The sequence below is a fragment of the Symphodus melops genome (genome assembly GCF_947650265.1).
Source record: "Symphodus melops genome assembly, chromosome: 10".
Taxonomy (NCBI): Eukaryota; Metazoa; Chordata; class Actinopteri; order Labriformes; family Labridae; genus Symphodus; species Symphodus melops.
In genome coordinates this window covers 6001981-6029656 of record NC_136700.1, presented here as the reverse complement: position 1 = coordinate 6029656, position 27676 = coordinate 6001981, and the positions used below count along the sequence as shown (strand labels likewise).

Below are 27676 nucleotides of genomic sequence, written 5' to 3'. Positions count from 1 at the left end.
TTGTCCCCTTGTGCCCGTCCCCTCTATGGAGGTTAAAGGGAGATCGCTATCTTGATACCGTTCCAAGATTAAATGACTGCAATGGGATGGAAGAGGCACTAAGTCAACGTAAAGCAGGTCACTTGACTTCCCAAGGAGACAGGAGCAGGTCCCAGTGTGCTATGAAGAGCGCTATCATGTATACATTTGGATGGCAATGATGGTGAAGCCTTGATTTTGCTCTTGTATTCAGCTACGCAAACCCTCCATTTGAATTCAGCACCCTATTTAAGTCAATATGCCTTGAAGATAATGTCTTTATAAGTATCTTTTTTTTTTTGCTTCTCAGGTGAAAAGATAACATTTAAAAGATAACATTTTCTGCTGAAATTGATTAGTATTTTTTTCATTTTAAAAGGTGTTCATCTACATTTTTGTGTGCCTAGGTGGATTCTGTGTTTAGATCTGTAGTTGTGCTGAGAGACCTTCAGAATTAAAAGCAATACATACATTTTCAACAGCAATGTTGTGCTTCTGCAAGCTGTCCTCTTCTCGCGCTCTTGAGAATACACCTCACAAAGGTGTTGAAATATAGGACAGATTGTTTCAGTCTCCAAAATATACTGCGTGTAGCTTGAGTTATTTTATGTGCAGTATTTAAGTGCTGTTTTATATCCCCTACTGTGACTGTCATGCACCAGAAAAGCTTCTCTTCACCCCGGTGTACATTCTCCCTGTCAATCAACTCCATTGAAAACGGGTTGTTTCAGCAAGAGTAATAAATCCATCGTGTGGTTTAAAGCTTAAATCTGTGCCATCCTATTCCTGAACCTGAAACTCTCTATATGAACCTGGACCACAGAGACTCTTCCCTATGATCATGTTCCTGCAGAAAGTCTCACTAAGTTTACATCCACTGGAAACTCAAGTGCACAGTGCTGCTTGGATTGTCAAATTTTGCCAAGCAACTTCAGGATAATGAACATTTTTACTTTAATAGTGACTGAAATGGGGTCTATGGATATAAAGGAGGTTGGTTTTGCAGCTTTAATCCTCCCTGTTTTGGTTTTATCTTACTACTCACTCAGTCAGGGTTGTTTTCAGATGCAGCAGGCAGCGGTATAAATAGACTGATCCAGATTTTTTCCCTGAAGTGCTTTAAGGAGAGCAAATATTTGACTAACATTTGCCAGCTGGCCAGAAACATAACTCCTAATGAATGCTAACGATGTTCCATGCTGACGATGTGTAAATTTGAAAGTGTTTGCTCCTGTAAATCCACACCATTTAAATGAAAATGGTCATTTGTGATTTTGGTTGCAACCCAATATGTCTACTAGAGAGTGGGAATACTGTCGGTAAAATATATCATGAAGGACAGAAACACTTGCTCATATCATCTGTTAACTTGTAAAGAAGGAACATGTTTCTTTTGTAGATTGTACTCTTGGTAACATTAAAGTACAACACTTGATGGAGTCACTGGATTTCACATCCTCAAATGTGTCTTCCTTTTTTGTGCAACCTCCCAGACTAGGTTTAAGTTGTCTCATCCTGCTGCCTTTTAGCAGGTAGAAAAACTGCTTACATGCAATAACCACGAAATTTTAAAATTGCTTTCTTAAAGAATGTCTCTTGGATACTGAATGTGTCACTGCAGTCTGCACATATAAGTTACATTTGGTGGCGCATAAAGAATACAGTGCTATGCATGAGTGCAGTCTGCTGATTTAAGGGGTAATGTCATCTGCTATTATTTGCTACCTGAGACTAAATCTGGTTTAAGACTATGTGGCACAGATCTTCTCTCTGACAGAGCAGCACTTTTAGGCACAGTCCATCTCTCTGACAGAGAAACATGCACACTGGCCAGCACATGAACCCAAAGCAAGACTAATATGTAAAGAAGGATTTGAGTGTGTGTGTGTGTGTGTGTGTGTGTGTGTGTGTGTGTGTGTGTGTGTGTGTGCTCTGTATGTGTTTGTGCGTTGTGTTAGTGTGCATGATAAATAAAATATTACATCATCTATTTTTAGTGACAACTTGTCTCCTCGATTCAATGCAGCGCCGACATGTCCCTCTGTGAAATCCTTTCCTTATCGTCTGAAACTTTCCTCCCTGCTTCTCACATCTTTTCCCTTCTCAGTTCTTGCGACAATTTCCGCTTTTAAGACTTCCCAGAAGCAAGTCTGCCACTTTCCTACAAACAGATGGACTGACCCTCTTTTAAAATGACATCATCATTCATAATTAAGACAGTATATTTACTGAATTCATGCATAAATATGAGCTTCGGTCCAGCTTGTACTTGCAAGTCCACAGAGTGGACGTCCAGCCTTGTGCTGTCTGCTGAGGTTTTGGTTCTCTTCTCTGACACAGTTTCTTCCCAATGATTGATGAGGAAGATTATAGAATTTACGGCTGATTTACTCTGCTCTGGATGCTAATACAAGCCTAGGAAATTTCACAGGCTGCCTCTAAGAATTTAAAAGTACAAGGCACTTTATTTATTTCAGATATATCGTGGATCATTTTCCATGAACCAAATTTGCTATGGGGATGTTTTCTGTATATGACTGCAAGAAGAGTAAAACAGTGTGGACAGATCTATAGATGCATTCCCATATGAGCTTGTAATATGTGTGTGGTTTGTAGAACAAAAATATATGACTGTTGATGACAGATTATAACAACGTGAAGTTAAAATATGTTCTGAGGATAAGGCTGCAGTTTTATTTGCCAGAATTTTTGAGACCACCCTGGGAGCAATATGTTTTATGTAACTGTAGCAATAGATGTCAACAGTGGCTTACATCCTTGTGGAGTAGGAGTGATTGTAAATGTTCTAATGAATGTGTGGATCCTGTGGTTTGGGTCAGAGGCCAGATGGAGTCCAGACCATCCTCACTACTGCCAAGGGAAACCTAGTAATAATTGCACGTGGCTGAGATACAGAGATAAACAACACGCCACACTCACATCCACGCCTATACTGGCAAATTTAGATTAGCCGATTCCCTAATGAGCATGTCTTTGGACTGTGGGAGGAAGCAGGAATCCCTGGTGGAAACCTGCACATACCTGGGGAGACCATGCAAACTACATAAAGAAGAGCCCAACATTAATGCAAACCAGGAACCTTCTTTTTGTGGGGTAACCTCTGCATCACAGTGCAGTAGAATTTAAACTAACATCTTTAATTATTACAACCGTTGCAGGATGTGCAATGTTCAAGGAAACAAGAATGAATCAAGAATGTGCATGTCACAAACAAAGTCAGAAAAAAAACGAGTATAGTGTAGTGGTATGGACAGAATGGATGCACACATATGCATTAAAGATAATTCCCTCAGTTTATGTGAAAGCCAGAGGACAGACATATGCTTGTTTCACTTTCACATGATCTAATAATGCATTACCTAAGCCTGTTTGTGTTTACCTCAAAATCCTACCAAAGGTTACTGTGTTTTTTATTCATAGCTGTTGTGCTGAGAGAAATTATAGTCCTTGGGTGTTTGTGGCATCCTCATTAGAAGAACAACCGCATGAGCAATTAATTATGACAAGAGTTTAAACTTTTTAGCAGAGAAGAGTGAAAAAACAGGTGGACACTGTGATCAGACATGGAGCATAAATATGAGGCTCTGACGGGTGTGGGCCTGAGACAAAGCACAGGGATCCTGGGTTCTCAGAATATGAAAGGTCAAAGGTCATTAAGTGCTGAGGCGGCTCTGTAGAGGTTAAAAATCAAACGATACCACTCCTGCCACTCCTTGATGTTTTATATCTAGCTTTCACGCCACTTTCACCTCGCCATTTGTACAGACGGATGTTTGCACTTAAAGAGACCATGGGTTCAACATCTGGATCTGAGACACGTGCAACGGAAATGTAAAAGTATTCATAAATATAAAAAAAATATGGATAGTTGAGACTATTTTCGATACCATCTTGTTAGATTATTCATTTATCTGCTCAGATTGGATGCTGCTCAAACATGGTATGGTATGGCATGGTAGACCAAATAAAAAGTTTTGACACACATAGCGACTCACAAATTGGTTGCTGATTCTTAAAAACAGTACAGAATTTATTCTATTATTAAGATGACTTTTGATATTTTATACATAACCTTCACTGAAAATGTTGTGACTTGTTGTGTATTATGTTTGCCTTCTGGTAAAGCACTAGAGAAAGTAACAATTTCTTTTGATGTTTCCTGCAATGTTTAACAAGAAATAATGAATCGGCACATTTTTGCAGAGGAAGAATTATAATATATTTTGTTAGCTCTTATTGCTGCTTTTAGCTGATGAGAGCCTTGCTTTCGCTCTTTTGAAATGAATACTGTAGGGCAGTCAGACATACGCGTGCATAGGACATGCAGTCTGTCTGGCTGACAGAAGCAAAGCGTACCATCCAACCACAGCAAAGACGGGACAAGCTGTTTACCATCCCAGACAAAAATCTGCTGGGACCTCTGTTTTCCTTTGCTTCACTGATGAAGTGGTAATTACAGGATAGGCCTTACACCTCCAGAGAGCCTAACATCTTACACGCAAAACACTCCGCTGTTATGCTGTCTCAGACACATTTCGGTCACGCCATTGACCAGAGGACATCATGTCTGAGACTTGCTGCTGCTTTGTTAAATTGGAGCAGGGAAATGTCTTCTGTGTGACTGTCACTTGGTCAATTTGATGTGATCACAGATGGCAATTCTGTACAATTGAAATGGAGGGCATCATCTAACTGTGAAGGGAAGCTCGAAAGTAGCATCTGCAACTTGCATTTTATTTAAAGGGTTTTTTGTCACCTTTTATTCCCTTCTCACATTTCTTGAACGTGGAGAAGTATTCAAGAAATATAGGAGTAAAATCTGGCAGTATATACTGTACATGGAAAACAATTCTTCTAATTTCAGTGTGTCTGCTTGGATTGCTTAGTGACAGATTTGCATCAGTGTTAGCGCAAACCAGCTGTGTCAGTGGTTGGTCTTCCACGGTTGGAGCTGAGACGGTCTTTGCATCAGCATCCCTTCATTGCTGAAGCAGCATTTGCACACATCATTTCCTCTCTACAATCCCCAGCTCTGTCCGCGAGCATCAGCAAGGCCATGATGGAAATTCATTCCTCACTAAATACTGGCTAACAGTTTACTTCTGTTTTGTATCAGCAAAAATATATGTAAGACATCTGTTTCCACAGCACAGACAGACAGGAGATTTTCCCTAGGATTGAAATCAACGTCAATTGGCTTTACTGAAGGAAATGTAGAATCCAAGGCTTTGTATAGATTACACTCCATTAAATTGAGCTTCATTTTCACTAAATGGAGTGTCACATGTTACTGTAGAAGATATACTAGTTGTTGAACTCCAGAAGGCACATCTGAAAGTCTTTGTCTTGGTTCTGTTTTAACATTCAAGAATTATACTTCACACGTCGCCATTTCACTTTTCATCATGACGCCTTTAAGTGTTGGAAGCTCAAATGCTTGTAGGCTATAATGTTATTGCTTTTATAATGTTAGTGCTTTTCCATGGAAAATAGTAAACATTTCAAACAACATTAGACAATATTTAAAGATTACACTATATATTTTAGAACTCTTTCATTGACAACAGCTAATCTTAGTATTCCACTATTACTTAGCTACCACACTATACAATATAGCCTAGATAGAATGTATTAATTCCTAGCTAATGTTGAACTAGGTAAAGTTGGGAGCTAAAAGTTGTTTCAAGGCTATGGCTAACAGTGTCTGTCATGAATTAACTGTTGCCTTAATGAGTTTGCAAGTTGGTTGTTTTGGAAGCTCATTTGCTACTTACAGCTAAGTCACAATATTAGCCAATTTCTAGCTAACACTATAGCTTTTATATTAATATCAGCAAGGATAGGTTCTATGACTGATCTAATGTGTAGCATAAAACAATTCTCTTCAAGCTAGTTTTCAGCTATGTTAGCTGTTATGTGAGCGTATGTGTTTCGAATAAGTATGTACAAATAATCTGTTTGCCAGATGAATATATAGTACCGAAAAACGTTTCCAGTAAATGTATGTCATCAAGTTTGCAAGTAAGCCAGATGCAGAAATGTACTTTAAAGTTTTTAAAAATGTGGATCTTGGTTGTTGTTTGTCTTTTCAATATTGATGCCATTGATGAGGTAACAGTAAAAGTATTAAAGTAAAAGTAGGCTAATACATTTTGTAAAATACACCAAATGGAGCCTATATAAGTTAACATAGACGATGGCAGTGCAACATTAAACAAAGAGTCAAGCATTCTCCCCTGAGTGTGATGCCAGCGTTTGAATTTGGTCAGTTGTAGTGCTATAATGGCATTCAACTCTGAAATGCCAAGCTCGAAATATATTGCTGACTTTTATGAGAGCAGTGTGAGCAGCAGAACAATCGGGAAGTCACCCACAGCTTGTGACTCAGTAAGAGGCCAGCTGAGGTAGCGTCACTAATCAGCACTAATGAAGACTGGCAGTGGAGCTGCACGCATAAAACCCAAAATGAACCCTTCTAATTAATTTGCTAATTGGAAATCTGGATTGAGACAAGGTCGGTGTTATTACACTGAACAGTCCTTTTGTGGCTTCTCTTCAAAAATAGTGCAACTGAAACAGAACTATTGACTAACTTAAGTAGCATACATTTGATCATTGTTCCACTGCATTTATTTTTAAGTTTTGAATTATGTTACCACATCATTGTGTGTGCTTACTCAACCTAACAGTCCTTTCTCTAATGCTGGAAACAGAACTTTTCAACACTCAGAAATCAGCAGAGAAATAGTCTGACACCACATGAAGGCACTATTGGACATATTACCACCAGATGTCTGACACCATGGCTTTGGTTTCCCCCCTCTCTAGCCCCCTCAAACACATGAATGTAACAAAATGTTCTCGGTGACTTGTATGATTTACAGTGCTTTGGTTTTACTTCAATAAAACATGAACATTCAGGACTGTATTTTTACCTTCTCCCCTTTCAAGGACAAATAGCACCTTGCTTTACAGTAAGAATGCTCTCACTTTTTGAAAAAGTGTCAAAGCTTAACACAAACATATGGTAATATAATACAGTTCACTGTAGCACATCAGTGCATAACCTCGGTGTGATCCAGAAAGTCACCTGCCACTAATAAATCTGGCTGATTTCGTGAGCTGAGAGGGCGGCGGGGGGGGGCTTTGAAAGGAGGTGTGGAGAGTTGCGCTTTATCTTTTGTTGCATTTCTTGCCTTTTTTCGGGATTTACGATCTGCTTCTCACAGCCTCTGGCCTCAGCATTCCCATGTGTCATGAGACACCCCGGCTTTGTAGCGAGCAAAACTCATCATGTCTGAGAACATTGTTGCAGGGTGTGTTTGGCATAAGTAGTTTTTGAGAAAATCATTACTACTTTATGATCTCTTCAGGTCATATCTACATTTGTTTTTTTGTTTTTTTTAAAGTTTTGTTTTCGGCCTTTTTGCCTTTATTGATAGAGGGAGGACAGTGGATAGAGTCGGAAAGGGGGAGAGAGTGGGGAGAGACATGCGGGAGATGGGCCACGGGCCGGACGCGAACCCGGGCCGCCCGCGCGCGAGGACTGAGCCTCAATACGTGGGGTCGCGCGCACTGCCGCTGCGCCACCGGCGACCCCCTACATTTGTTTTTAATCCAAGAGTTAATGATTCAAGGGTGTGAAGATCTGAGGAAACTTTTAGCTTGCCAATAATAACATTGTTAGCTATATAAAACACTAAGTTGATCAAACAACACCTTAAACAATTGCTGATGTTTGGGGTTGACTAAAATAAAATGAAAAGACTTTAAATTGTCGTTTCTATATTAATGATCGGCATGGATATATTCATTTTCATACATTCTGACTTATGACTCATTTCACTGTCTTTTCTGCAGAAAAACACGTCAACACTTTACAATCTTTTTCTTTCATCGGTGATTATCATTATAAAAGCTACATAAAGTAGAAGTTTAATTAATGTGCTGACTGATATATATCTTTTTTTTGTGTAAATCTCTTTGACAACATTTTGTACTGAAATGAGTTAGAGCGAATGTGTAATGAAATATTATGAATTGCTTTATAACCTATAATTATGTCGTCATCAGAACACCCCCTGGCAGGATATCAGGCGCAAACAAGCTTTGATTTGATGGGATGACAGTTGGATGGATGGCAGGGCAGGATGTTGTTTTAAGGGTAGAGTTGAGGTCATTTTGTCAGACATACACAGAAATACTCACTCATTCTACTATCTTTAAAGGGGTGGATGGATTGATAACTTTTTTCAGCATCCTTTAGACACTTTCAAAATGTCTGTATTTATGATTTGCAACGTTTTCTGCAACTTCCGTGAGGAAACATGTACGGCTTAACCTGTCAGAGAGCAGACAGGGCGTTCTCATGCTGTAAATCTTGATCCTCCCTTCATCCTGAAGAATTCAGAGTCAAAGCTCCCCTTAGGTGATACACTCTTACATTTCCTTCAGCTTTAGCTCTCTTTCACGCTACAGTATAATGAATTCAGTTTCTGTAAGTTAAAATATCAGTTGTGTTACTTTTTGGCACAATGATTCTGTCCTTCTAAAGCTAAAAGCTGACTTCTCACAACAGAGGAGGTCATGAATGATCTATTCTCATCTGACTCACGCACAACATCTCTTACATTCCTTTCCTGTGATTTAACAGATGTGAGAAACACTGATCCCTGTGTTTTTTTGGACTTGAAATGATATAACAAATTGTGTGTGACCATTTGACACATTTGAGAAATGTCTGTATTCCCTATCCAGTGTCACAGAAAGGAAAAATCAAAGCCCACGCCACAGGCTAGCTGTCATTTCATCCTCAGTCCCAGGCGTAAATGACTATAAGTTAGAACATCAAAAGAAGAGTGATGCTTGTCATGTTAGCCTGCAGATTTAGACCATCTTTACAGTCCCCTTGTGGTCTCACCAACTGTTTTTCACTTCTAAGAACATATTGCAAAGAGAACTGATATCCTTCGACCGCCTCTGCTACCTAAGCTGCCAGTATTGATCTGCCTGTCTGCAGAGATTGTTCGTTTTCTTTTTAACAGCACTGAAGAACTGGCTGCATGCCGGCAATGTTCTCACCACACGTCTTCTCAGAGCCTTGTTTCCAGCTCCTCTAATCACGACGAGACATATTGAGAGCTTCAGTTGGTTTATCTGCACCCTCTCATTGGGCTGTGACTAGTTAGGGAGTGCTCCAATGAATTAGCATACACATGTTTCTCTCTGACAAGCCACCAATGCGTGGTGGAATGAGCGTGTGCGTGCGTTTGTGTGTTTGCAGACTGAGCGAGAGAGCAGCTGGGTAAGAGAGATAGAGCCTGCATGGTGTTTTTTTCAATTTGCCTGACTTCAGATCAGATTGAGACTAAACTGTGACACACGCAATCACAGACAAATAAAAAGAATCATTACCAGGAAGTCGTTACACAACTGCTGTGTGCAAAGTAGAAGTCTGTGTGGTAAACATGGAGGAAATAGCTATACATTTATAATTTACTAATTGAACGTTATTCAGTTAGTCAGATTTTCTGAATGACTCATCTTAAATATCTCAACAATGATTGGGTAAACTGTTAAAATATTAAAGGCAATCGAACTCACTGACTTAATTTATGAAACAATTTATGAAAAGTGAACTGTTGGCGGGTGTATTCTTGGTCCACTTGATTGTAGTGGTTGAAAGCTGATTGTGTCAGATTCTATTGTTCTTGTTTTTCATGGTGTTAATGTTTCTCTGCTCTCCTCGTCAAACTGGACTTTTAAAAATGCATGTAAACATTTTAGACCCACTGAAAAAGCACTAAGTCGAATTTCTCATTGTTGAGCTCACACAACTAGATTACATGGTTGGAGGTCGATTTAGTCTTGCAAGTATACCACCTCAATTGGCCCCGAACTCGATGCATGCTCCACAGTACCCATGCTGGGCTTTGACCCTGTTGTCAAACAGCGTACAAAGGTAGAGGAAGTTGTCTGCCTTCAGATATCTCCATAAACATGGAGGTCGGCGTGCATAGAATTTGTACCAAAAGTAATGAGAATGTATAAAATGTACAGAGCTTTACCATGTTTTTACCGATCCACATATAACCAGTTTGCTGCTTGCTATCTTGTCTGTTGACTGTTTGGTATATGTGATTTAACTGGTCACTGAACAAGGGTCCAAAAGTAACTGTACCTGAGGTGGGTCACCTGGCCTTCTACTGCAGCAGAGTCCAAAGTATGGTGCACACGTTTTGTTTTGTTGAGTGTCCAACTCATACATGTTTAAAGGTACATTTTCTTGTTAAACAATGAATAGATAAAAACGTCAGTGCAGTTACATTATACATATTGAAGTGGCATTCAATTTACATTAAAACAAGTTGAAGCTTCGGGATTTAAAACCCACTGCATCTTACAGACATGATTCTAATGAATACTATCTGTATTTTTTTCTGATTTAAAAAGTTTTTGTCACATGTCCCAAACACATATATAGATATTTAGTATCTTTCTTAAAACAACCTTACGGCGACAAATCCAACAAAAAAAGAAAATGGAGTTAATATGTGCATGCATATCCTGCAGCTGCAGCTCTATTGTGTATTGTGTGCATTAAAGTTAATTGCTTGTCAGTGGGGCTATTCAGCACACATTGCCAAACCAAGGAGCGTTCAGTTTCAATTTCAGTGTTTGCTCATTTGTTTTGACCATAACACAGCTTGAGAGAAGAAAGAGATTATTAGGTGTGCCTGGTGTGAACTGAGAGGCGGGTGTCATCACATCAAAGGCGGTGGAGGTTAGACATCACTGCTGGATGTTTTCCTCTCTGAAGATCTCTAATTAAAAACTTTCAGAATTCCCCTCGGCTCACACTGTAATGGCACAAACAGCCCAGAGGGATTCACCAGGAACTTTGAGAGCCACTGAGGGCACAGGTGAACTTGACACAATAAACAACTATTAAGCTATTATTCTAATACAATTGATATTCTACAACCTTGCAAGGACAGTTACGATTTACATAAAACAGTAATAATTAAGCAAAAGACTCCAGGAGTCAGGGTCAAGTGTTGTGCTTGGGATTTATGTCTGAAACCTCTAATGGAATTCATTTTAGTTGAAAAGTGCGATTTTCTAGGTCTGGATAATAAGTTAGTGAAGCTGCTTCATAAAAAGTTGCTTGGAGGACTGATAAACTAAAGGCTTGAAGCTTGAAAGAATCATATCCATTAACATGTTAATGGAATTTTCAAAATAATACAGAAAACGTTTGTGGATCCAGCTTAAGAGCTCTCACCTTGGGTGTTTAGAGAACGTGTCGGATTTAGTGAATCAAATAGCAAGGACAGATAGCGTCATTGTGCCTCGATATGAGGTCTGAATCTTCTCCAATGACCTCTGAGCTCATTTGCAATAGTTATATACATCAATAGTCTCTTATACAGGACTTTTTTTCTCTCTCTTTTTATCGATATTTCTCGTTGTAATATGGGTTAATTCATAGGGAGGGGATATTTTCAAATAGAGGGCAACAGAGAGTATCAGAAAAAGAAACATCTTTAATGCCAATAATCAGTGAAATAAGCGGCAAAACCAAATCAATCTTATTGCTTGGCAGTGGAGTGAAGCATAAGGTACTTATATTGAGAAATGACGGAAGGTCACTTGTCTGCTGGCTGTCATGGTAAAGATGTTGACAAGCTGTGTATGAGTCGTGACCATGAGCTGCAGACTTCAGATTAGCCTGATATATAACAAGCATTCAGAGGCTGTTCACCTTGGCTACAACTCTTGAAATCCTTAGAGGACCTTGTTTTCCTCACCTACAGCAAGAGAAGGGACTTAGCGTCTCTTTTTCTATGTTCCTTTCTCCTCACTCTGGTCAGAAAAAAAGCTCTCCAGCATCATCAAGATGGACATGCCGGCTTTTGCCAGCTTTGAGGAAGCTTATTGCATCGAGTTGGAGCAAGTTCAGACTCCTCTTAGACTTTGAACTTACTTGACATGGGTGTATAATAAAGCTGAGATACCAAGTATTTAAAAGAGTCGTACGTAATGTAAAGGTGTGAGAAGTGACATCTGTGGAAAATGAAAGCGCCTTTCTTTTCATTTTACATCTTCACAAGGTAATAAAAGGGGCCCAGCAGCATGCTGTGACGCAAACAGTGCTAGCGGCTACCTCACTGGGAGTCAAGTTTTGTGAAATGACCATGCAAAATTAAACACCCTTCAAGCTAATCAGCTCTATTTGTCCTGGAACTGTTTCTCTGTTTTTCTTCCTGTGTTTGGGGTTGCTGATGCCCTCCAAGCAAATCCATCAGTAGGCGAATTGGCACATGTTTCATTCCTTGACATTAGCAGTTTTATTTATTTAACCACAATCAGCAACTCATGCGTTAACAGATGAGTCACATTCCAGCTTTGATGAGTGACGTGCATGTAGTTACTGTGGGTTTTGTAACCAACGAAACATCGAAAGAGATATAAGACACACAAGCACAACTGCAGCGTGACTGTCAACAGTGAACTCCTGTGTGAATCCATTCAGTGACGAGGTGGCGAACCTCATCGCAATCTGTTTGGCATTGCACTGATTCGTCATCCAGCTGGAGCAACGTGCAGAAAAAACTGTGACTGTTAACGACGTCTAAAAGTTGTGTGGAAAAAATTTGCTAAATCAGTTGTGAAAATTTTTTTTGTATTACAGTCATTTACAAATATGTCCAGTTTTCAGGAATCTGCCTTGTAGTGTCAAAAAAAGGGTCTGTCTTCATGTTTTACTTGTTTATCAAAATATGAATCAAAGATGTATAAGTTCTCTATGAATCAAGATTAGAACCTGTAAAAAGCAGACATAAATAGGACTGTTTTATTGCCAGCCTGAGCAGGGCTTTACAGCATGACCCATAACATATAGAGTCATAATCATATACACAGTTTTCCCTTTAAAAGATTTATAGTACGGTGGGCTATGACTCTAGCCTGGAGTTAAAGGTATCAATTAGCTCTTAATAGACTTTACGGTGGATGTGGTGGCAGATCGTTATACATGATGAAATGTGAAGAACCAGTCGGTCAGCAAAGCTCAGGCCAAATGTGCGTCATTTCCTCCACTTTCTCACGACAGCTGCAGCACAACTCAGGGATTCCAGACTGTTTTCTTTTTTCTTTTCAAATTGCACATCCAGAGGGTTCTCTGTCTACAAACTGTTGCTATCGAACTCCTTATTCTCCTTTTAGTAATATTCAACGACTTGTGCCTTTCCTCAGGGGTGTTTGTTGTAACAGTTTGAAAAGAAAAAAAGAAAAAATCTTGCACATTACTCGTGTTGCCAATTTATTTTTAAAAAAAAATCCCACAACATTGATCTGAAGTAGACATGGTATTGGAATTGTTTGAGAACACAGTTAATGAAGGTTTAGACGGAACATATTGTTGCAACGTTTTCTTGTAAGCGATAGTTTGTCATCCTACACAGCTTCTTTATGAGATAGTTGGATGTGCGAACACTTTCTTAAACAAACCTTGTAATTTTCAAAAAATATGGTGGCTTTTTTATTTTCCTTTTTTATTTATTTGTTGAATTCATTTTATATTTCACATTTTATCCAGAAAAACCTCATTTAATTTACTTTACTTTTCAATAATAAATGTTGAAGATTGCTACATCTCTAGCTTGTAGTGAGCAATAAGAGTCAGTAAGAAGTGAGTAAGCTTATCATGAAGACCAGAAGCGGGAGTTAATGATTAGCATGGCTCCATGTGAAGCTAATAAAGTCAGAAAAACGTCTCTCTCTGTCCAAAAACTGTCACATCAGAGGTCTTGTTGCTATTAACAGAACATTTAAAGAATTCATTGTGAAACAGTTGTCACATTGAAATGTTGAATTTGTTCATTTTTGTGCTCAGTAGTTGTTGACTTCAATCCGTCTAATTCTGTCTACTTCCCAGAAGTCAAACTATTCCTCAAAAGGCTTCTGTGAGGAGAAGTTATTGGAAATCCATGCAAAGTCATCCGTCATATGATGCCTTTTTGGGATTATTATGTTTTCTTGTCAAAGAAACACAAGTGTTACTGCATAAGTATTATTTGTTTACTAAAAGATGCATCTTCCACGTCAAACAGTTTGAGAAAAAAAATCAAAACTGTGAGTAAATTGATCTCAAATGTCTTCGTCTAGATTTTCCTCTGTTCAAAGTTCTTCTTCAAGACAAAATCTGCTCCTCCACTCTGACTTTGTCCTTCTCTTTTCCTCTGCAGCAGTGAGAGCTCACTGTGACTGTATTATCTGGAGGCCTGATTAAAACTCCATTAGTGATGCAGAAAACAAAGAAAGTGTAATCAAAATGTAAATTAGTGTAATGGAGCTGTGGAAACAGATGAAGCGCACAGACCGCCTTCTGCTGAGAATGACTTTTTTTTGAAAGACCGTGCTGGTTGTGTTCTTTTCTGTGTCGCCAGTAATGGTGAAGAATAACAAATACAGACCCAAAATGATGAAAATACTCTCATGATTGTGTTATGGGTTATTACATCAGCGAGAAAAGAACAGATTTAAATGTTCAACCTCCATAATGAATTGTACAAGGAAAGGAAACCTCTTGATTTTTCTACAAAATAATCATTTTTTTGTGCCTGTTCACATTTCTCTTTTTTTATCAGACAAAAAGTAAACAGATGTTAAGGCATGCAGAAAAAAAACATTTAGTTGTTGAATTTGCTCGACTTTTAGTTACAGGCTGTGGAGGAACTACAGGAAACAATCATTCAGTCCTGTTAACAAGTCCCAGAATCTGAGTCCCCCATCGTCATTTTAAGGCCATCCATCACTTCTACAGGCTGCTGGGGCTGAAGCACTTCTGCCAATACATGACAAGATAACAATGAAACAACAACTACAGCTCCTGCATCCTCATCTATTAAGAGCTCCCAGCGTCTGTCACAATAAACAAGCTCGACAACAGGAGCAATCAGTCAGACATCAGGTTTATTGTCCTGTCAGCTGGGTGTACAGGGGGGTTAAGAGCTGATTGGGTCCACACAGTGACAGAGTTGCAAACTGGTACTCAAGTTTTTGCCACTTCGAGTATACCTGAAAATGCAGTACTATTAAAGTTACATTAAAGATGTAGTAAACTAAGCAACCAGTTAATTAAGCTTCACTACACCGAAGATATAGCCCAGAGAAATGTTGCAAGCTATTCAATTGCTCCTTGTAGTATTGTCCATCACTATCCAAATGTAAGTTCCAGTTAGAAACAGAGCCAAAGGCTTGAGTCTTTGAGGAGGACTCCTGTGCAGGACTTCGATCATGGGCCCAGGAAGACTGGCCAAAGGGGGGGCAGGCTTGCTTTTGCATAATTTAGTCAGTTATCTGTTATGACCCATTAATATGCCTAGAGGGATTTTTGAGCTGGGGCGCGAAGATGGGGATAACATTGGAGCTAGTGGGACAACATTGAGGTCCTGACTTCAATGCTGGGTGCACCACCTGTTAAATGATATCTGAAGTTGTCTCTAATTGGACCTCTGATTGGAGACCACCCGAGGAATCAGGCAGGAAGAGCACAGGAGACTTGAGGACTGACATTGGTTTAGAAACCAACGTCGTTTTTCATTCTGCAAAAACAAAGACCCTCCACCCCTGCACATTGTGGACATTAGATAGCTCAGTTCAAGCAGACCAAGATTTTTTTATTGTACTACAAGGGTATGCACAGGCTTTGTCCACAGGGGTTGTCAAAATCCACTCAAAATGAGAATACATTAAAGCGGCTTTAGTTTGCAGGGCCTATTTCTCTCTCTTTCTGTTTATAAAGAAAATAAATACCATCCCCAACAGAGCAGATCATCAACTTTTGATAAGTGTATGCTGACAAGTGTTGCTGAGAGGTGCCAATGGTAAGAAAGTGAATTAAAAGGTCCAGTACAGTAAAATGAACAACCAAAGGGCAATTTAAGGTACAGTAATACAGATTGAACATTGATGAGTGAAGAAAACATTTCTATTTCATGGGTCTTTTGAACAATGTAAGGTAGTTAAAATGCATCATCCACAAGCTTTTTATGAAAGGCATACTTTTGGATGTACATGGTTTTAATAGGACGTATACAGGACTTGTGATGTCAAGTAATTCTCTTTTTTAAAGCCAAGAAGGAACCTTCATTCCCTCTTTGTGGGCTTTATAAGGGCACTTTTATTCCAAGCCTAGAAGTCCAACTGCTTATCAAATACTAGAAGACATTGCATGTCTTGTGTATCTGATCTGCCTTTTGCATAGCCCTTGATTGGACGATGTTTACTTTTAGCAAGACCAAACACAGAAGCCTCGTCATTCTCGGACAGATTCTTTTGTTTTGTTTTTTTTCTTCTTCTTTAACTTGTTCCAGCCTGTAATTGTCAGTGCCACAATACTTTCCGTGTCTGAAGCAGAAGCTGTCTTTGTGTTTAATTTCTCTGGTTGAACAGATTAAAAACACAAAACAACACAGCCTCGTCCTCTTGGTGTCAGTCATGTAAGTGTCAGACGGTACTTTTCTGCTTGATGTTCGTTTCTTCATGTCAAGCATGTTTTCATCCTGTGTGTTATGTGTATCATCTCGCTCCATGTGCATGAAAGAGTAACCTCAGTGGTTATTTGTGTGTGACTCAGTCTCCCCGCTCCTCTGAGTTGTCAGTCTGAAGCTGCTGTTTGGATAAACAAAAGTGCATGATGATAGGTCGTGCCAAGCGTGAGGCCCTTCAACTGTCACACAAATTGCAACAATATACAACAGTAGCTGGGGGGAAATGATCACAATGTTTTCACTGTCATTTCTGTGTCTAAATCTGTTTTCGGGTTGAAAATTCAGTCAGTCTTTTAAGAATGGGAGGGGTGGACCAAATGAGTGTTCGCCCTCGTCTTCACACTCCAGTGATCTAAAGTACCCACCAATGAGCGATTCCGTCTGCCCGTCTGCTATTTATCAGAAGTGATGCCAGATCCCATTTGAGGAAACAGATACTTCCGACAGACAGCCGCTCAGTTAGCTTAAAGGGGTGGGACGCTCTTTGATTAAGATTCCTCTTACTGCCCCGCCGCAAATTAACCCCCTGTCAGAGGGCCACAAAGAGAACAAGCACGGCTGGGTCTGATTTATTCCACACAGAGCCATCATGAGGGCACAGTTGGCCTCCCTTCTCCCCCCATAAGCCATGCACAACCAGACCCTCTTGGCCTCCTTTTTTTCCCAACCTCCCCCCCGCACCACCCCATTCTGTCACGCCCTCACACCTCCTGTCGCACACTCTCAACCTGTCACTCCAACAGACGACATGCACAAAAAGACGGGTCAAAATCAAAAGGACCTGATTAGCAATTAATGGAGCATCACTATATTTGCATCAGGACCGTGTGTGTGTGCATGCAGAGTGATGGTGTCAATCATGCACAGTGTCCCCGGCCCCTCCCTCCTCTGTCCGGCCCATGTGCTCCCTAAAGGGTCCAGCCAGTTATGGCTATTGATACGGAGAGATAACTCTGTTTTACACCCACACACAAAAACCCTCAGACCCAACGCAGGACACCAGAACAACCGCCTGCTGGGAGAACAGCTAGGAACATCATACTGATGGATTTTTACCCAACAAATGGTTGACACATTTATGAGATCCTAATTTTGTCTCACTTGGATTATAAGCAGCTCTTGGGATTGTTGTTGCAATGTGGGAGTTTGGATTCTGCACTCAGGGACACACTCTGAAAGGATGGAGTTCAGCACTTCTTTGTGTGTTTGTTCTATGCGTGTGTCAAGGAGGCAGAGGGCTGCAGGTGGGGACCGTGGGTGGGAGGGAAAGTGGACAGAATGCGTCCAGGTTCTCAGTCCCTGTGGTATTATTGTTGACAGAGACTGGAGTCGCACAGGACGGAGCCAGCGAAGGGGCAACACCAGCTCCTACCACCGAACACGAGGATGACAACTCTCTGGGCTACACAGGTACTGCTGCCTCATTTCCCATGATTCTTAGGCTGTCTCTTCATACATACACAACCTGAGACCAGATATACATATTTGGTATTTTGTCCTAAGCTTCAAAATATGTCAATCAGTACCTGCAACACAAGAAAAAAGAAATCTGTGCCACCCTTAATTTAACTTATATGACATAACTAAGTAATGTGAATTAGTGGAACTGATTGAACTCAGTGTCATTGGGGAAAGTGTTGAATTTTCAACTTAATCATCAAACTTTAACACAACATTGAGGAGTATCTAATGAGTCTTTTTTAACCTGTTGGCAAACCAAGATCAAGTTACGGCGAAAAGTCACCCCAATTGGGGCTTAAGAGTTGGTTTTACACATCAGGATTTATAAATTACATTCTGAAGCACAAATCTGTTTTGTGCTTTCAATTCTTCAAACTGAATAAGAATAGTATCAGTGTTGAGGGTTGAAAAGGAAGTGCACTGGAATACTGCAAGTAAATAAGTGCAAGCAGTCAATATCTCCTCAAGCTGCAGACCTCTGTCAGGAAGAGCTGTAAGTGGGGGGTCCTCACATGTGGGAAGTCTGCCCTCATGAGCACATACACAGGATTCTGGGGGAGAAATTGTGATGACATGTGATTTGGTTTGGATTATTTGGGCTGTAAGCGAGGGAGAAAAAATGTTCTCAGTGGGTCATCCCTACAGGACACCTACCTCCCAAGGTGTAAATAACCGGACCTCACACAGCTTCTTCAGGAACAAAAGCTCAAATTAACTGCCAAAGCTGTTGTGAGGTTCATTGCTGTGTTTTATTACCTGACAGCTCTGGATTTTGTTTGTTTGAAATTTGAGAATTAACCAACAATACCATGCAGTTATAATTGGCATCACACTGTGCTATTTATCTGTGTTTATATGTGCCAACAAATGCTAACTGCAAACAGCCATTAGTGTAGAAATCTCTCCATGTAAACTTTGAGTTAGCATACGGGGATCTCATTTTGTGGAAGATAAGCTTGCATGGCATAAAGAGAGAAATCACGTCACTTCTGCCTCACTGAGTCTGAGTTCATTTTAAGGATGGTAAATACATTGGCTGGACAGTGCCAGAGTTCATCTTTAATCTGGCCATTTAATCCCATCTGTGCATGGAAATGAAAGAAATTGATCTGGCCCAGTCAGTGGATTGGAAATGAGACTAATGTGTCCTAATACTCCAGTCTGCCGCTGATAGGGCAAAGTGGGCGTCTGCCAAAGACTCCATTTTCAGGGTGTGTGACTCGCTGGATGAAGATAATCTTGACAGCTGCCACTTTTAGCTCAGGTGAAAGAGGAGTGCACCTTTAAGTGTTACAGTGAAGGATCCTTTAGGTGCCAGCTTGGGTTTAATTGTCATGTGATCTAAGTGAACTTCTTGAAGAAAGAGGTTCATTGATTTCAGAGGAAGTTTCACTTCTTATCTGATCGCATTCCTACACACCACATTGAGACAGAATGGTGTTATGACCTGCTGTCTATCAGTGCGTCTAAAGCTGTAATCTAAACCCTTTTTTTTTTACTTCTCAAAAGGCCAAAAAAAAGCTGGCACATTGTTAGACAATGATTCATTTAGCGTCCTGTGAATTTTGTAACAAACCACATGCTGACCTGAGGTTCCCAGCACGTTGTAAGTGTTATAGGTCCTCCAGACATGCACTCTCAGCCAGCTCTGAATTGTTTTCCGATATTAAAGAGTTTTGCACAGTACTTCACATTTATTATAAATAGGACTGACCTGTCTGAAGGCAGAGGATCTAGAAAAAAAACCTCTATTAAAACTCTTGCTCTTTGTCGTCCGAGGCCCACACACACACACACAAACACACACACACACACACACACACACACACACACACACACACACACACACACACACACACACACACACACACACACACACACACACATGCACACAACAATTCACAACACACAACACGCACGCACACAGCAATTCACAACACCCATTCAAACACATACACACACGCACAAACACACAATGAGGAGAGGGCTTTTTGGTTCTTCTGCCTGGACATGAAAGAGAGAGCGTGACTTCAGACGGCACATCAGAACTCATATCCTGCCTCTCTGCTGATAGATCACAAAGGAAGGCGACCTCAGAGAGCGGCTGTATTTTTCAGGTTATGGAAATAAAAATAGGGAGGAAATTGAAGGTTGTCACATTGTAGAATAGAGGGGTCCAGACTACTGCAATATTGAATTCTATTCTTCTCTCATAGCATTTAACCCTGAACGTTTAAAAAAAAAAAAAGTGCTCACTGTATTGGCTGATGTACAGAAGGTCGTGGGAAAACAAAGTCAAGTCTGTTGGAGAGCTGAAGCTTTGAGGAGGTCAATGTTTTGTAACAATCGGAAAGATTAGGAAGATGGGAATTGAAATTATCAACTGAAATCGACACAATACAATGAGGGCTGTTAAAGCACATTTCTATTGTGAACAAGTGAAATTTGCATATCAGATGATGAAGATGAGGATAGTGTGCCTGTATAATCTAGATACTTGACTGATCTGCACTTCTCTCATGGGATGATTTCCTGTTAAATCAAACAGACAGGAGAATATATTATGAGTAAAAGAAACTGTGACAGAGAATGTAACTCGGTTCTGTCAGCTGACACATGTTCACAGAGGAACACATTAACCATAACCCTAATGCACAGTCTCGGAAAAAAAAATGAAGAGACCACTGCAAAAATAAGTTTTCCCTGATGCCATTTTTTCTTTATGTTTCTCTAAAAGGTTGAATACCATGAGGAATTCAGAAATCAACATTTGGTCATTTCTTAAGTGGTCTCTTTAAAAATCCAGAGACCACTTCAGATTTTCCTTTCATCAGTATTTCTACATTTATAGACGCAATTCTTTCCAAGTGTCAACCTATGTACACCTCTTTGTACTTGATGAGGAACTGATTTGCTGATCACCTGATAAGCAATCCAACAAAGCTATGCTGCTTGAATTGTTGTGCCAAAGTTAGCATAACCCGATAGCCAAGTGCTGGACTGCTGGAGAACAAGCCAAGACAAAGAAAAGCTGTAACTACAAACCAGAGCTGTTTCTCTAAATTTGGCTGACCTCTTCTTAAGTGAAAACAGTGGGATAGTTTAGTGTTTAAAAAATAGTATGAACTAGTTTTCATCGCATTTTGTTTGTGATTTCATCCAGTCTTCATTTTCTGTATATAGAAGACCCAAAGGACAATATTTTATTAGGTAGTATGGAAGGTTGCAAAGGTTGTATGATGTTGGTTTTCAAAGCTCATCATCTGCCCCATGTTATTATCTTCAGATCAGCATACATGTAATGCTTGGAGAGCTTTGCACATTGACTCACTGACAATAAGACATCACCTAACACTCTGCCAACTCCTGCTCACATTAAACAGCCGGGCTTGTTTTATAGCTAGTACAATCAGCAGGACATGCTACGACATGTCACTGCACACATTCACAACACTTTCATTATTTTGCAGGACAAATCATTTGAAGAGCTGTACCAATGTAATCACTGCATATAAAATACCTCCTTCTTGTACATGGATACTCAAACTGCCAAGGTAGATGCATTTAGTTCAGGTAACACAAACTGTTTTAAGAAGACTTTACACTTAAAACTATATGAAAATGAACCTATTGGAGAACATATTGGACATTAAATCATGCCTTTCTTGCTTTAATATTATCCCCACATTGTAAAAGCTCATAAGGGTCCGGTTTTCCTCTTACTACTGTTGAGGTTGAGTGCTCTGTGTGTGGAAACATGGAGCTGACAGCTTTACCATGAGAGAGATGGAGAGTTCTACTCTCTATTCGTCCTCTGCTTTCATTACTGGGCTGCTGCTGCGGCCTTGAGAGTTCCCAGCCTGAAAACCAATTTCCTTGACAGTGTCACCCCCCCTTCATATATTACCCAAGAGTCAGCACAGCATCAGTGTGGCACATAGCCATGACACTCACTTATGTTCATCAGTGTTAGTGCTATTGTAATCATGGTACAGGAAACAAAGAGAGAGCTACACGCTAGGTTAGCTGCACTCTCGTATTACTCCCAGTACAGCAGCAGCACTCATTTGCTAACAGTGCAACAAAAGAGAAAGATCCCTAGCTATGCCTGGAGGAGCGATTCACATGAGATATAATTAGTTATAACCATGCACTAATGTCCTACACACAGTTAAGTTTTTTTTTCTATTCCCCATTCAATCTAATTTCTTTCCCCTTGTCTGAAAAGCTGAGCTGAGTGCTATCCCAGGAAATGGATCTATTAGCCATTCTCAGTTCCAAGACTTGATGGAAAGTGGAGTAATGTGGTGAAGAGCCACTGGAGTGTGTTTGTTTGTGTGTGTGCGTGTGATAGAGAGAGAGAGAGAGAGACGAGGGGTGGGGGGAGCACCTAAGCACAAAGACTGCAAGAAGATAATAAAATTAGGAATATCCAGAATCTCGCTTCTTGTGTCCTCATGATAATTGGGCAGAAGATTGGGTAGGGTTTGGTTGAGTGCTAATAATCAGCTTCTGCTGCCCCGTCAAAAAGGTTTAGTCTCTCAGTGAAAGGATAATAAGTGTTGTCTTATGATGTAAATGGGTCACATTCTTCAGCATCTCAAAGGGGAGAGGAGTGAATCATTTCGCTCCTCTGACTTTAGAGGACTAAGTTGTTCAAATAACTGCTATAACATTGACTTTACATGCCAATTTTCTTTGCAGTGTAATCTTGAACCTCTCTTTTTCAACTCTCTATACATCACAGTGCAAATCAGAAAAAAACAGCAACATAAAAACAGGAACAGATAAGAGCTTCAGGCATTACGGTGTGTTGCTGAGGAGATATTTCAAATATAAATATTGGTACTAATGCATTCAGAAATAGACTGTCATGAGTTCGAAGCACCTTGCTGTACAGTTCAGAAGTGCTAAAAATAGTCAAAATAAAATAAAACAATAAAATTGTATCTGCCACACGTCCCAGGGTTTTACATGTTGAGCTTTGAGAAGGCAGTCTGAATACAGCTAGTTGCATCAAGTAACACGGACAGTCTGCCAGATCTTTTTGGGATGTATATTCTTGAAGTGGAGGGCTTTGACACTTTGACACTTTTATTGTGCATTCATACTCAGACAACACCAGCTAAGAAATACCCATCTGCTGTTAAAGGATTTAACTTGATGATTGATGATGAGGAACGCAGAGTGCAATTATCACAACTAAATGTAATTGTGTTGTTTTTTTATTTTTTTCAGATCTATTCTGTTTGAATCTATTCTGTTTTATGTTATTTTGTTATCCATTGTATCATATTAATGTGATATAAGTTTGCTGTATGACACTGTAGTGGCACATCTGGAAAACTACAGTACAGCAGAGAATGAATGTTAAGAGTATATTATGACCATCAAAGTCCGAAATGCTGTTAATAGTTATTAAGTTGTTTAAAATTCACTAATAATATATTGCAGTTACTAGTTACACTTCCAAAACACTGTAAATACGTTTATTTATTTTTTCATTTTCAGAGCCCTTTAGCCTTTAGATCTATTAGCAATCTTTACGAGCAAACGCATAAAGAGTGTTTGACTCTGACAGCACAGCTTCTCCTCCCAGCACAAATTACGCTAATAACTGTGCTGACTGACGGCTTGATGGTTTGTAAAACTGTTGCTGGGTTTTATTAGCGCTGATATGATTCATCCATAGTCATAGTCATCTTGCACATGAAGTTTAGCCAGAGCCAATATTAGGCCTGTTTCTCTGAGCCTCAGTGTGAGACTCAGTGGTGTGACTGTGTCTCAGCATGGCTCAGGGTCTGGGATTGCAGAGAGTAGAATAATGGGGTGGGTGGGTGTGTGGGTGGGGGGGTTGGGGGCTTTGCTGTAAATCTGAGCAGCACCTGCTCCCTGGACTCCGGCGCGTGGTGTGAGGTCAGCAGAGCCAGATATCCCATCGATCATATTTATTACATTCATCACAGCGCCAGTTTGTTTTGGCAGCTGATCGCACCAGAGAGAGAGCGAGCGAGAGAGAGAAAAAGAATAGGCTTTTTATTCGAGGGGCGGGAGGGAATTCTTTTAGTCTGAGCACTGTCTTTGCATTTCTCTCTGCTCACGGTCTTCAGAGAGAGATCATTCACCGATGTTGGCTCTCAGAAGTTCCCATTAAAACCACAAACTACTGCAGAATGATACTCTGGAAAGTTTGTGGGAGAAATAACTTTGAGAAAGACAAATATTACTGTCCTATCAATTCTCGGCTGCTTGACAGTTTGGTTTTAGAGTCGCACTTTGTCTAGAATGTAGAAAGTGTTTGTGTTTTTCCTCTTTGATTGATTTCTTTTTGAATAATATTAAAGAACAATTGTAAAAAAAAAAAAAACACATTTCTCAAAAAAGAAATATTTATGTAATCCACTAACTCTACCAAAAGTATTAAAGATTATTCAGCCAAAGCAGTGAGGTTGTAGGCATGGCACTGTCCCTCTGTTAGTTTGACATTGCAGGATTTGGTTGATACTTCATCTCTCAACAACTGTTGTTTGGATTGTTGACATTTTGTACAGATATTAATGGTCCCCTGGTGATGACACCAGCAGACGTTCTTGATATTCTGACTTTTCCTCAAGTGGCTCTTTGGGGTTTTAAGTGTTTCAACAACTATTAAGCACTTTTAAGAACTTTGGAACAAACATGTTTCCCCCTTAGGATAAACTTTTTTTCTCGCAAGAAGTGCCACTATTGGGTTCAATTTCCAATGCCAGGATTACACCTTGCAATTTCAGGCTGATTTAGACCTGGTTTTAGACTCGTACCACTTTGGGGCTTTTCCCCCTGATATTTTTTTTTTTGTCTGGATTCCAGGAGCTGAACATTTTTAGTTGTTTGCAATGACAAAGAGTCAGTGGTGTAGTTTAACTCTGGTGACATTGTTCTGAATGTCAGTCAGTTTCTTTAAGTGAACACTAACTGAGCTGTTTCATCCGTCACTGTCACATCTTTATCCTGAGAAGATGTTTGAATAGAAACACTTTAGTGAACTCTTTTCAAAAAGGTTAACAGCTAAAGCTCTCATTTGTAATGCATTTACGACAAAATGAACAAGATTATGCTAGGAAATTGGCGTTTATGTTTCAGCTTAAACAATGCTCACATTGTTGCTGTGACTGAGCTCTGTTCTCTGTCAGGATCTTGTCTTGAATCTTGCTGGCATGCGATTGGCTGTACTGCAGGGATAAGAACAGAAGGATCTCTTGGCTCAGTTACTCTGAGGCCCACTGTCAGTCATTAAAGCGCTCCTGCCTCTAAACCAATTAAGCCAATTAAGCATCAGACTCAATGCTGCTTGTTTCGGCTCTTATGCATTTTATATGAGAGGAGCAGAGAGGTGCAGGTCCCCAAACAAGCTGCATAGACAGAAAGAGGGGCAATTCAAGAACAGCCAGAGACACTGAAAAATCATCTATTGTGTTCTTTTTCATGTAATGCTGGTGGAGTCGTGAAAAAAGAAAGGAAAACAGGAGAACATTGGATACTGTTGTGCAGATTGTTAGGCTGCATACGTGTTGCTAACATAATAAACTTCACATCTTTCCACATTGAGCATAAGCAACTAATAAACATTTCTCAGACTACAGAAGTGGCAAACATTCACGCTAATTTCCTGAACGTCTGCTGCAGCAAAGATTCCAACATGTGACTGTATTTTGAAGTCGCTGCCAGGAGGTTATGTGATAGCCGGGTTATTTTAATCAGCCTCCACAGGCCATGTCGAGGCTGACGCTAAACAGATGCTAATGTGAGGCCCATTAAAAGACACGGGGAAGAAAAGAGGGGATTCAGTGTGTGCAGGCAAGCAGAAAAGCAACAGCCTGTTTATCGCCTCATCCTGCTTTGTGCTCCGAAACTTCGCCGCGGCATCCTGTGAAGCTCCCCCTCGTTCTTTCTGCCTCACATTTCTTGCAGTAACGTCATGCATGGGGGCATTCCTTGAACAGAAACAGATTTGTTTGGTTCTCTGCCCTTTTCTTCTTTGGAACCCTGTCTGCAAACTGAACAGGGAGGGTGCAGTGAGAAAAAGACTGCTTCACTCTTCTATCTATGTTTTGTTACACTATTTTATTTCTTTCTTTTTTTGTCCATTTTTCTGCTCTCTGGCAATCGCTCAATACAATAGTGACAGGAGACATTTAAAGCCTTGTCTGCTTTTTAAAGGACGTTTTGGCTCCTCTCAGGTTAATCTGAGTGGGTAAACTGTATTTATACTGGGAAGAAGCCCAGATTTTTACATTTGTGAGCTCTTATATCAGACGAGAGGGCCAGATATTGTTCACAGGGGCAGAGGGAAACTGCTGGACAATCACTGAAATCTCTGCTATAAATGATCCAGAAATATGACAAAACTGCACTCAGTGCTTCACTTTCAGTCTGTGCTGATGTGCCAAAGTCTAACTATGGTTGCTTTTTGAGCGACTAACAAGCTTTGAATCAAATTCAAATTGACTTTGAGGACATATTTCCAGACATTGATGATTTGCATTCAGAAGGGATCAGACTGACAAAATATTAGAATTATAGTTCTAGCATGAGTTTGACTGCATGATCATTTAGCTGTGTTCATGCCAGAAGCAGAGTGACTACATGAACTCCAGATGTGGCGGTAAAAAAGGCATTGTTAATATTGGATTGATAACATTTACTCATATAGAGGCTGCACTCTATCATGAAGCAGATATTTGAAATAGAAAAGCCTTTAAAAGTCAAAATACAAGGGAGAAGAAAATCACTTTTAAACTGCTCGTTTGTTGAATAGAGGTATCGATCATTTTGATGCATCCCATAAATATCTAACTAAACACTAATTGACTTTATTGTCAAAGTGAAAGGCAAAAGATTTGTGTCTTAATTTGAAACTGCATGTTCACGTTGTGTGATTTTTGTGTTTTGCATCACCTGCCACAAAAGTCTCTGTAGCTATTGACTTTCTCTATGATGTGCAGAATAGTTTATTTTGACTGTAGCCTGGATTTACAACCATGTTTTTTTTCTTTTACACTTTTTTTTTTACATCGTTTAGCTTAAAGCAAGCATTATATTTTTTTTATGAAATGGAAAGGTGTTTCTGATATGCAGTGGTAATCACAACTTGAAAGTCATTCAGGAAAATATGGAAGATTGTATATTGAGTCTCAGCAGTGAGCTTTGGCATAATGTTTCAACAGTAACTTAACAACCATCCGAGCATATGTGGTGCCTTTTTTAGTAGACACAGAAACACCAATACGGTCCAACCTCTACAGGACACTAGGTCATTTCTTCTCTCCGCCCTCACATCGCTTCCCATCTCCTTATCCCTTCCTCTCAGTCTTTTCTTGTTCCCATGTTAGCAATCTGTCATCCCACCTGAAAATCATCTCCTCCTCAGGAGGGCCCTGACAGAGCAGGGAGAGGTCTCCTGTTTGTACGCCCACTGCATGACAGGGCAGTGTTCATTTCACATGATATATATCCTATCCTGCAGGTTCCAGCGACCACACAGGCCCATCATGCAACAGTTACTTCTTACAGGAAGTTTTAAAGAGCAAGAGATTTCCATGTGTTGCAAGAGAATGAGGAAACCCTGGCTCAAGTTAAAA

General features: G+C 40.0%; 1 protein-coding gene across 6 annotated transcripts in view; it reads left to right on the top strand.

The window, feature by feature from the left end:
• robo1 (roundabout, axon guidance receptor, homolog 1) overlaps nucleotides 1–27676 on the top strand; it is a 299362-nt gene that overhangs the window by 140129 nt on the left and 131557 nt on the right. For 4 of the 6 annotated variants that reach the window (XM_079353574.1, XM_079353569.1, XM_079353565.1 and 1 more), the window contains exon 3: nucleotides 17916–18005. The exons of the other annotated variants lie outside the window; for them this stretch is intronic. In XM_079353574.1, coding sequence (XP_079209700.1) covers nucleotides 17916–18005 — 90 coding nt within the window. The remainder of the gene's footprint in view (nucleotides 1–17915; nucleotides 18006–27676) is intronic. 6 annotated transcript variants of the gene reach the window in all.